Source organism: Falco naumanni, chromosome 7, assembly GCF_017639655.2.
Source record: "Falco naumanni isolate bFalNau1 chromosome 7, bFalNau1.pat, whole genome shotgun sequence".
NCBI lineage: Eukaryota > Metazoa > Chordata > Aves > Falconiformes > Falconidae > Falco > Falco naumanni.
In genome coordinates, this window is record NC_054060.1 from 37944603 (window position 1) to 37956657 (window position 12055).

The 12055-nt window shown below is 43.2% G+C and overlaps 1 protein-coding gene across 9 annotated transcripts in view; it reads right to left on the minus strand.

Annotated features, from left to right (window-relative positions):
- Positions 1 to 1382: 1382 nt before the first annotated feature.
- Positions 1383 to 12055, minus strand: part of EVL (Enah/Vasp-like) — a 132222-nt gene continuing 121549 nt past the window's right edge. For 4 of the 9 annotated variants that reach the window (XM_040600396.1, XM_040600394.1, XM_040600395.1 and 1 more), the window contains 7 exons: positions 9471 to 9531; positions 7402 to 7468; positions 5981 to 6047; positions 5814 to 5876; positions 3454 to 3520; positions 3010 to 3067; positions 1383 to 1991 (listed from right to left, as the gene is read on the minus strand). In XM_040600396.1, coding sequence (XP_040456330.1) covers positions 1954 to 1991; positions 3010 to 3067; positions 3454 to 3520; positions 5814 to 5876; positions 5981 to 6047; positions 7402 to 7468; positions 9471 to 9531 — 421 coding nt within the window. In that variant the 3' untranslated portion in view covers positions 1383 to 1953. The remainder of the gene's footprint in view (positions 1992 to 3009; positions 3068 to 3453; positions 3521 to 5813; positions 5877 to 5980; positions 6048 to 7401; positions 7469 to 9470; positions 9532 to 12055) is intronic. The other 5 variants (XM_040600397.1, XM_040600390.1, XM_040600398.1 and 2 more) reach the window with 3 other exon arrangements.

Genomic DNA, 12055 nt, shown 5'->3' on the forward strand with positions numbered 1-12055 from the left:
TTATGCAACAGAGCATTATAATCTTTGCTGTTACTGATACTGGTCTGCGTTCATACTGGAAAGGCTCCTTCTTGTGGTCCTGGGGTTGTCATATTGTGGTGCGCATCAATGTCTGCCTGCTTTAGTTCCCACTTGGAAATCTTACCCCACTGTTCAACCTGTCTCACCTTCTGCTTGCATTTAACAGCTAACAGCCATCAGGTGCAATCAGGAGCTCACCGTTGCATTAAACTCAAATTTCTTCCATTTCTCCTGTATTTAATCTACAGTATAACCACACTGTAAAAAAAGGACTCTTTTCTAAAAGGCTGAAGAGCACTGAAGAACAGCCCCATGCTCTCCAAGCCAAAACAGGTATCGTTTTGCAACTAGCTGCAAAGCATGCCCACCCCACCTCCTCTGCTGGGTCTCCTGCTGCTGTGCTCTGTGAGGCCTGGGGGATGCATGCAAGGGGGCAACCACAGACTCTCCTGGGCTGCTGCACCAGGCTTTGCTCCCAAAACCATTCCTGGGGCCTGGCTTTTAAAACAAAATCTTCAGGAAGGCCTGAAGGAAAGCAAGGGGCTTGGAAAATATTTGATAGATTTCAGTAGCTGAACTCCAATTTCTTGCCTTTTGCACAAAGTTACCAAGAAGATGGTATCAAGACTACTGCCATGTAAAGCTTGTGCCAAGGTAAGTCAAGCAGAAATTCCCAAGACTGTGCTGGTCGAAAGAATGGCTCTAAAGGAAAAAAACTGTATGACCTGAAAGCTATGGCTGGGTGTGCGCTGTTAAGTGTTCAATGTCCTGCACTCATAGCTTTGACTTCGCTTTCTGTGAAATAAAGCTCAAGACCTGCACGACATTAATAGGTGAAACGTGCGATATTAACAAATTACTCCCCTTAAGCCTTAGTTCAGCAATGCCGTGCCAGTGATTTCAGCTTGCATCCTCCTGATGCCTTTGGTAGCTTGCTCTGCATAAATTCCTCCCTGTTATTTACTGGAACCTCTTATGAGTGCAGCTGATGGGACCTGGTTTTTTTCAGTGGTGGCAGGAGACACAGTGGGACAGTTACTGGTGGCCTGAGAAGAGCCGTAAGCCATTGACCTTCACTGACTTTGCAACTTTTTGCCAGAGGTGGCCACAGCCTGACTGGGGGAGGTGGTGCTCAGCTGGCAGCACAAGGAGGGCTGGGCAGGTGAGAGCCACGTTTCCCTTTAAACAAAGGCAGGGCTGTTGCCATTGCACCAGCCACAAGACGCTCAGGCTCTGCAGTGCTGGCTGGGCAGAACTGCCACCCCACAGTGAGTCTCAGTCACCTTCCTCTTGTCATCAACCCAAGTGACATAAAAGTGCAGGAGCCCAAGGGACGAATGAAACAAAGGCAGGCAGGGCCATGTGGACAATAAACAGTTTATTACCAATATGAACACAGATACTGTGATGCACTGACGTACCATTTTTTTTTTTATATTGTGATAACTCTGAGACAAAGAACTTGTTGGCTGACAACTAACATGTCTCTGTTTCTTCTGGTGATGCCTCAATACATTTCTGTTGGCAAAGGATCTTCATTTACATTGCAGACTACTAGTAAAATTACTTTGAAGTCATCTATCAAAAGCAAATGGTTCACGTGTGTTCTTATCTACTACTAAAAAGAAAGGTAATACATTTAAATAAGCAATACAAAATACAAAAAAGGCTGACAAATCCAATGTGCAGTGTCAGATGAAATCTAAAAAATCCAGAAATTTAAAATTTAATATTCTTTAGATTAAGACTTTTAAAATGAAGCGAATCCAAGGCAGCAGCAAGCTTCAAAGTGTGCCGAGTCTGCTAATAAAAAGGGTATAAGAACAAAGACAGTGCCGGTGTCCTCTCTCACCATCTTGCATGACCTTGGTACACTTAGAAATGATCCGGTCTTCCTAGTATTCTCAGTACCGTCCCAATGCTTTGCAATCACTATGTTGTACTGATTCTACTCAACTCCTGCCGTATGGCTAGAAAACCAAACCAAAAAGTTAATGCATAACATTATACCCAGTGTGATGGAAAACGCTAAGTATAGAGGTTGCAGAAAGTACGCGCTGGTAAAAGGATGAGTGGAGGGCAAAAGGATGAGTAAGGGTAAGCAGTCAGCTGTTTGTTTGCAAACTGCAGTACTGGTTTAAGAAGTTGCAGCTGTCGTTTATGTGAATGTCTTATTTTGGGCTGGTACTCTAAGGGCGAGGGTGTCCTCAACTGCAAACCGCCCCAAGGTTTTGTGAGCACACAGGTCTAGGGCAAGGGGACAGGGAATGGATTTAGCTGTTTCAAAACCTCCTCTTTTCCCCCTTCTGTGTGAATCTAAGATGGAGAGTGCAGGGTGTGGACATGCATCTTCGTATGCCCTAATGCAGACTTCAAATAGGCATTTTGCTGTGCGTTTCAATAATAGCCCTGAAAAATACATTTAGTCATATATGGCAGAGCAATTTATAAAAAAAGTACTGATACATTTAGTACAGATGTTGTACTTTTCAGTGAATTATAAAAATGCATGGCTATTTGGAAAGCTATAATTGAGTGAAGTTCTGAAATAGCTCTTCAAGCATAGGAAGCCTACAGAAGATGCTTGGGAAGGATTTTCAGTTTGGTACCTTTGTCCCCTCCTCATCCCGGACCTGTGTGGCCAGCTAGTTGCAAGCAATTTCACGCTCCCTGATTGTGATAAATGGACATGCCATGGGCTACGGGCAGGCCCTTTCTCACCCTCCCACCTGTGAGAAACACTGGCCAGTGAATTTCTCACAAGTTGGTGGTGAAAATGCTTGTCAAGAGCATAAAAATAAAGGATGTAAACACAATGTCACGATCAGAGCTCAGATAAGGTAGATGTTTGTTCTTCAAATGTTGATATAAATCAGAGCTGCTCAGAGAAGTCTGAAAACACCAGGGAACTCTCTGCAGTTCCTAGCATCTTATCTATGGGAAATTAGTCATAAAGATGAGAAAAATAATAATTTTTCTCTTTCTTACCATCAATTATCTCCTCTTTCACTTTGTGTAACTCTCTTACAACTTCCTCCAATATTTCCTGATGAGACAAAACACAAGTCAGCTGCTCAGAATTTCCGTCTACCCAAGTGGAAGAAAATGCAAGTTTAACATGGTTGTGCTTGTCCCCCGCCTCCGCTGATGGTCAGAGCCTGGCACTACTAACAGCTACATCTGCACTCCCAGGCCAAGGATGCAGAAGCTGCTGGCATATTTATTTGCACATTTCTGTACAGACATCTTGATCAAATAGCTGTGAGATTGTGCTCTCTTGCTGCTCACCAGCTTCTAAGCTCACCCTTCTCTAAGCACCTAGTTACAGAGGAAATCAAAAGACTGAGCAGCTGTTTTGCTTGTACAGCGCATGCATGGGGGAAAATGGGTAGTTCACCAAATCTCGTAAGTGTGAAAGAGCTTTTCACTCACCTGTTTCATTCGATCAAAATCTAAGGCATCCATAGCCACATCATTGCTGCTGCTCACTGGCTTCATCCTTAAGAAATGGAAGAAGAGCACAAAAAAGCCAGTCAGTTCCTTGCCATGCACACTAAGCTGCACACACCTGATGGCGCGGATGAAATCCACCCCACGGCAGTAACTCCCGCGTTCGAATGCTGGACTGGAGGCTCCCTCTTGTGCTGCTCAGCAGTGTTCGGCAGCTGGAGAGTGGCACTGCTCCCGTTTTACGCGGCCTGACCTCCAAAGATTCTGCTTTCTCCTATTGCAGATGTATTGGAGGGAGCACAAAGACTGTGCTGAAACTTAATTTACTCCTTTATTTTTGGTGTTGTGAGTCTCAGTGACTTCAGACTAGAAAATGCTGAGATGTTAAGGCTTTACGCCCTGAAGGCAATGTATTTTATTACAGCATTTGCAGTTTGCAAGCTAGATGTCTGGTTTTCTCTCACACTCTTTTCTGTACAGCAACCTTGTCTTGGGCACCTAGACTTTAACTGGGTGCTAAACAGTAGAATACAGGTTAGAAAAATATTATAGGGAAAATAATAACCCAGTAATCCTTTCTTTGGAAGGCCTGACTCAGTCAAGTGGAGCTTGTCAATAGTACTGTGTAGCACAGGCACTCTTCCCTGACCCAGAAACAAAACCCATCTGTCCTTAATGGCTAGTATACTTGAGTGTTATCAGTCTGCCAGGATGGTATTAGTCAGTGAGCTTAACTCTGATGACAGCTGATAAAATAAGGAAGCAGAAGCTGCTTGACTTTCTCTTTTAATCAGTAACACTAAAACAGTTAAAAAATTAACCATGCTATGTAATTCGTAGAAAAGCCTTCAAATACCTTTGCCATAATCTTTGGGCCCAAACTGGGGGCTAGTTGAGAGTCTGCTACTCCTGGGGGTATGCTTGATCTTGCAGCCTTTTCTCAGGAAAATCTTAACATGTCTCCTACCATCTCACAGCTAAGCTGGCAGTTAAGACAGATACAAATCCCATCAAACTAAACAGGAATGCAAACAGGTCACCACTGACCACTTTTGAAACCTGCTCTGCTCCCCACCCAGAAGTCATTCAAGCAATCAAAGACTGAGCACTATACCAGGTGTTAAGCTAGGAAAGGATAATTTCCCACTGAACTCCTCATCCTCCCAGGATGGAATGCCATTATAGAAGACAGGTGGTGAAAACGTGCTGGCTGCTTTACATAGCCCATGTTTCGTTTCTATTTGCAAGGAGAAGGAATGGTCTTTCTATATTGATTGGAAACTCTCACTTATTTCCTAGAACCAATGTGTCCCACGGTTTTAGGAGAGCCGGAGGGACTGTATTTTGCTGTAGTAGCACTGGTGGATCCCTCTGAATGTCTGGGCAGGGCACGTTCCAGCATCTTTAACACAACAGCAGGTATGTGCAGATAGTTGCCATTGGCAACTTTCTCTCTGCAGACTATCAGCACTGTCGTATATGTAACAGTGTTAAATAAGGGACACGTCTTTGCAGTAAATGCTAAACATATGTAAGCCTGTGTTCTAGCCCCTCGTTCAGCTTACCCATCTATTTCAGTATCCAGTACTGCAGTAACACTGGGCGGTCCTGGACCAGCACTGGAAGGAGGCCTCCCTTTAGCTGTCCAGCATCAAACTTTATCTTAATCTCCGTGGGTAAGAACACAGGTGGTGATACTGCAGCTTGGCTGTTCTGACCGACAGGACTTTTGGAGTCCTACTATAGGCTTTGTGCTTTTGACACCTGCCAGCTTTTGTACTCTGTATTTCTGAATGCCCTGTCTGTGGCTGGGCCTTTTTACAGCTCAGTGTTACTAACTTACTGCACCAAGCTCTGCTCTCCTTCCTCATGCACCCACTGCAGTTGCATGGATGAAGGAATAACTTCCCTTCTCCTAGCTGCATCTCCTCAGATAATTTCTGCCTTTGTTTTTTAATTTCTGCAGAGGCTGGACAATGAAAACTTCTCTTACTGGCAAGGTCATCCTGAACCTGCTGTAAAAAGATGCTCCAAAACCTGCTTTCCACATGGCACAGAGCTCTGCCAAGCCCATGCCTCTGATTCATGGAGCACTGATGCTTTAAGCGCTTGCTTAAGTGAGATTAACATCTGTGATGCCCGTGCCCACCTAAGCAGGGGGCTGTTTCCATGGAACAAGCCTTTGACATGACACATTCTACCTTCACACTTTGTGCAGTGACAGACAAAGCAGATTGTAAGAGAATGAGTAAAAGACGTGACAGAAGACAAACATGAGTGAATGATGGGATTAGCCAAACAACAAGCCAAGACAATTAAGAAGCTGGGCTGTTAGCCAGTACCTAGAAGACACGTGGGATTGTGTGGGGCTCTTAGCTTCACAGCTCTTCACCACTGATGGATTTCTACAGCAATGGAATGAAACGAGACATGAGTTGTGCACATGCCATGGGGACAGCGTGACCATCCCAATTGCTAGCCAGCCACAGGGTCACCCTGTGCAGCTCACCTAGAGAGTAATGAAGATACAGGCTTCTCAACAGAATTGCTCCTTTCCCATGGCTTCTTCCCAGAGTCTAGAAAACAAAAATGAAAAGTTACTGTTTATTATTTGTTCTCTAATGATAAAACCATCCTGAAGTTGATTGTCTTCTACAGCTGCTTTCATTCAGTGATGATGAGTGGCTTAGAAAGATCCAGGAAAGCAGAATTGCTGAATGAGTGCAGTTGCCTACATTATAGAGAAAGCATCGGCAAAAATCTGCTTAGTGATCCCTTGAATTAGGGACTGGATAGTTAAACAATACTAAAAAGACATGGAACTGGAACAGTAGGAGGAAAAGCATAAATCACTTCTATTAAGAAATAAAGGCTAATTGCTGTAAGGCTTATTTTATTCAGCACAATACTTACTTATATTTTAAGTTAAAAAGTCTTAGGCTTTTTGTCTCCATAGTTGGCAGAAAATCTGGGTGTATCTAAAGAAAGGCAGTGAGACCCCCACTACGCAAATCTCCATGGAGAATTTATTTAATGTTGTCTACATTTCTAACTCACAGAACATTCCCAAAAGCTGCACCACATAACCCTTGTTACTGAAAATGCTTACTATCGTCCCAATCTCCTCCTAAGAAAATAGCCTAAAATAAAGTAAATGGTTTCAGAGACTTGAAAGATACGCAACTTTATACACAATGGTTTGTTCCCCTGTGAGGTCCTAAAAAGCTCTTTAAAAAAAATTACGGACACTCCCAGGAAATCTCTAGATCTTGTTCCTCATTTACATGCACCTTTCTCCTGCCTTCTTCCCCTTTCCTTGCAAAGCATGCAAATCATGGCTTTGTTCCAAAAGGAAGCTGCAATGGTTAAATACTCATTCCCTTGGGAGAGAGATTTCTTTCAGCATGTATGAAAGCCAAGGCTGATGCAAGGATGAATCTGACTGGCTTGCAGCTTATCTACTCAGATGCAGTTATTTCAACTCATCATAGGAAAAACATTCTGGGGGCTCCTTAATTTCACTTAGTAACTCTCAGGATCAGGCTTACTGCAACAAGCTACTAGCTTAAGGAAGGATAACAGTTTGAGACCCAAACCCCAACTGCGTAAGCCAGGAGAGTTACACTACCAGAAGTAAAATAATATAGCTTTTTTCTCTTAAAGATTTAGGTACACAATGTTGAAGACAGATCCTCAATGACATGACTGGACCCTGTTAACTAACTGGCTGTATTGTCATTTTCTTGGCTGTGAAGCATATAAAATCACAATTTCTTGCTGAGTACAGTTTTTAAAACTGTGTACTGGGGAATTTTTCTGTTAGTTACTGCTGCTGCACTCAGAAGTAGGACAATGAACGCAAGAGTCTAGTGGTAGAGGAAAAGACTAGATTAAGAAGACAACTACAACACTAATAGTTTGATTTAATACCTGATGAATTTTGCTGCTGCTGGGCGGGACCTCGTGTACTGGGTGAAGGAGAGGTACTAGCATCATCCTACAAAGAGAAAAACCAGGACATTACAGTATTCTGGAGATGATGCACAGAGTCCTATTCTACTCTGGAGACCAGCTGCAGCAAGCTTCCTCCAACCATGTCCAACAGGGACTGCTGCCAAGGTATGTGCTCAAGGCTATTTAAACTTTAACCTGTCTCTTCCTTTAGCATGGCAAAATAGACCCTTTTTATTTTTTGCTAATAAGGTCACTTTTTCATGATTCTGCTGAATCACTCTCATCCCTGTACACCAAACCAGGCTGAATTACCACTCTCAAGTGCTGGCTGCTGTTGTCTAAACACAAACCATCTGTTTCCCAAATCTAGAAACTCTGATATGGAAACTGAGCCACCTGAAGGTCAGATCCCAGCCTTTTAGCCCAGGACAGCTGCTGGTATCAGTGACAGTAGTCCAGGTACTAACAGAACATAAATCAGTCAATACTCCTCCTAAGTACAAGATTAAACACTGCCTCACAGATTTGGACTCTTTTTTTCTGGGATTAATGTGTGACAGATCATACAACATTCACCCATATATTGAATGTCAATATTATTTAGCAGCCCTCAAAACACACTCAGGCAAAGCATTAACTCTGCACTGTAAAATGGAATTGCACCCAGTTTGACAGAAGATACCTCTGCCACAAAGTATATCTGGAGTAAGATACACATTAAACAGATGTTCTCTAAAACACTTTTCCAAACAGTTTGGTGCTATCAAAAAGTTCAATTTGGGATATAAATTAATGCAGAGCTTCAAGGAGAGAGAAGGGGCAGAAAGGCAGCAGAGGCTGAATACTCAGAAGCTAAATGATGCCTTTAATCTCTGAGCGTATGGTTCATAACCAGCTTTGGGGCAAGATTAAGAGCAATGGTTGCATAGCAGGTTCAATAGGCAAATTGCATGCTTGAAGCATCCTTTGAGGAACATGCAGAAAATAGCTGCTTCTCTCCTTAAACGGGGCAAAGTGATTATTCCTGTTCTTGCTACAAACCTTTCAGACTAGGGCGAGACCTATAGTTTCTGAATGGATTTCCTACTGAGCGGCTGTTACTGTCTTTGGAGGGAATATCTCTGTATAGGTGGTATGAGGCACACATGATGCATTATGAACTTACAGCCATGGCAGTGAGCCTTCACAAGGGTGCTGGCTAGCAACAGGAATGCTGTACGAGAAGCAGCCTAGAAAAGCACCACATGGGAAGGGATACAGCAGAAATCCTGGCCTCTATTGAAACTAGAACTATCTCCCATGCTTTACAAGTTCAGTGGGTAAAAAAGTGGTTTAGTCCGCATGTTGAACTCAAAATCACTGCATCAAGTTCAGTGTAAAGACTGAGTCAAATCAAAACTCTTGTCTAATTGCTTTTGTGAACAACATACAGACAGAACAGTAATGAAGCAAAAGTTCCCCAAAGTTGTCCAAAGTCTATCTCATTTTAGTGTAAGTATCACGATCACATATTTTAACTTTTGAATGCTCTTATGGTTAATACACTGTTACCCCTTCACCACCACCCGCTCCCCGAGACATGTTTTATGTGCACTCTGGGGTCCAAAGTGAGCCAATTCTTGCTTTGCATACAGGTTCACAATCCAAAGTTACACCACATGGTTGATGATCCACTTCAGCTCAGCTGAAGCCACAAATTTAAAATAGGAAACATGAACGTGATCTCAAATGGACTTGCTAGAAGGTTCAGTGCATCTTCTTAACAGGCAAGAATCTACCCTACAATACTCAGATCACACCATGAGAAAGTGCCCATTAACCTGGCTTGGACAGTACCTCACTTATGAATAAGGTGGCAATTCTTGTTTATAGGGTGCTGTTCCCAAGAAAGGTTACATTTCGCTTTTGAACATGTAAATCTGTTCCTGGATTAGCACAGTTTGTCATTGCCTGCTGCACACAGTGACTGAGCCCAGGACTTTGGTTTACAAGGCAGCACATCAATGTATTTGGAAAAGCACAACAGTGACGAGTCTTTCACTTACGTTTTGGCTTTCCTCTTCCTTTTTGTCAGCTGGTTTGTCTGACTGCGACGCTGCTTTCCTCCTTTGCAAAGGAACATGAGATAGGACACACAGTCAACCCTCTAGAAATACATCCTCCACGTGGGAAGGCTAATTCAGACCCTGGAGGGAGTTACTATTTATTTAGTTCATCCTAGGGAATGCGACAAAGGCTGAATGTGTTTGGTTGCTTAGGGCTGGGGCAGAGGTGAGCCACCCAGACCTTGGTGACAGGACTCGGTGAGAATGGCAATATTATGAGATGGTATTTAACAGAGAAACGCAGGGTGCAGAGCATCAGGGAACATGTCGAAGCGGAAGAAGGAAGCACAGCTGGGTATAAAATTGGGTAAGAAAGGGATGGTTTCTCTCTAGGGCTCAGAAAGTGGTGGCTCCTGTGTCCTGCACAGGAGGGAACAACCCAAACCTCCACAGGGGTTTCTAAGGGCCAGCTCACCCCCCCCCCAGGTGGCTTGGGTGGTTATGGCAGTGATGGCACTATGTTCTCAGCCAGCTTCAGTATCATTTTTCCATCTGTCCTATATCCCCCCATCCCTGTTCCCACCCAGAGAAAGGGCTGTGGCAGCGCTCCCATGTGACAGGACAAGAGTCAGAAAAGCCTTTCAACTCAGGTCCATCCTCACTGGGAAAGAATGGCCACCACTTCTGCTAGCCAAGACCCCTGCTCACTCCAGGGTGGGAAAGCTCTGCCTGGAGACCAGGATTCAGGAAACGAGTACACCAGCTTGGGTTTTCAAATGCCTTTGGTGAGTGACAGGAGATTACTGCTGTCTCAAATCCAATTCAAAGGCAGAAGACCTCCTGAGCCCTGTAGTCCCAGAACTGGCAGTGCTGGTGGTGCCTACAGAAGCTGAGTGAGGACCTGAGACCCCCACTCTGTCCTGCTTCCCCAGAAGAGGCAAAACTCCAAGAAGCAAGTGGCAACAAGCTCCAAGCAGTCCACTGGAGCAATTGGACATGAGAATAAAAAAAATGTTCATTGTTCATCTTTGAAGAACACATGGTAAAACTTCTTGGGTGTTAGCCACACTGGCTGAAGAAAAGAAAACCAAATTATGGATTTTCAAGCCCTGTTTTGGGTCTAAACAGTACACAAGTGTGCCAGGTACTCGTTGCCTAGAAGATATCCCATTTCCCATTTTAGACAATTAGGGGAACTGCAGCTCCAGTCTCCACATGGATTTTGGTTGTGATGATCCTTATCCTCACCCACTTAGAACACTACTCTTAGCAGATGTTTTTTTAAAACAACAGGATGACAGATTTGTCATTTATTCTTGCTTCTGAAGCAGACAAAATTCATCTCAGAAAAAGACCCAAATAATCCCAAGTGGCATCTAGAAAGGCTTCCGAGTTGCAAAATGCTGCCACAAGTTTGTCAGAGGATTTTTTTTTTTTTTTCATATCACTGGCAAAAGAAAAGCTTCACTGGATAGACAAATTGCAGGATTTGATGTAAATTTGACAAAAATACAGAGAAGTAAAACACATGCATGTTTTTTAGGACACAGTGCCCTGTGGGAATTATTTCTAGATATTCAACTGCACTAATAATTTTATTCAATCAGTAATAATTTTTATAGTCTTTCTCCAATATTTACTTGATTCTTTTGAGGGAAAAAAGGTTATAACCATCACAAACTTGAGCGAGGGAAGTATTTGTCAGGGTGAGAGATCAGTGTTAGATTTATGTCCTGCTACAAATTTAACTGGGCTAGAAATTATAGCGATTTGTGAGATAGTTCATTATTCTGCTTGCAATTCAGACTTGAACCAAAGGGCTGCTCTCATGGGAGCCACTAGATCTAGAGAGTGGTATTTTATACCACCTGAGCTCTTAGAAGCATTTTCTTCTGTTACTTTCCCAGCATTAGACACATTCCCTGTTTCTAAGCATGTGGTTTTCTGCTCAGAAAAGGGCGCCCAAGATCCCACGCTTACCACTCTGTGATTTCTGTACTGAACATGGTCAGTTTAAAGAACAACTTTTTTACCTCCTGGCTGCCAGCCTGGTAAAAACAACCTAAAACACAGTGTCAGGTTCTTCCTTTCTCCATGGCCTTACACATAAAAAGGGTTTTGCAGCCAAAAGAAGTCCCCTCAGTATCAGTGTAACAGCATGTGCCCAGATTGCACCCTTGACTGACACCTGTGTATTTCCAATGACTTCCACGGCTTTGTGAAACAAAATTTAAGAGACAATTCTGTTGCTGCCAGCTCCCTGGGAAAAGATTTGCAGCTCAGTTATTTTCAGCGTAGAAGCAGCACAGTGCTCGCATCAGAAAAAGAAAAAAATAATTGGAATAATTGAGTGCCTTTTAATAGCTGGTAGCTTGATACATCACAACTCGCTTTACTGGAGAATAACTTTCAGCTAGCCTGTCTGTAACACCCTGAGAATCAATAATAATTTACCTGTCAAGATGTTGTCCTTTTATTGCACTTCTATTTTTGGGCCCAACATCCTGAATGTGCTGCATAAGGAATGAATTGTGACTTCCTTTCATAGTTTATTCTTTCTGAAAACAGTAACTTTGAAATAGATC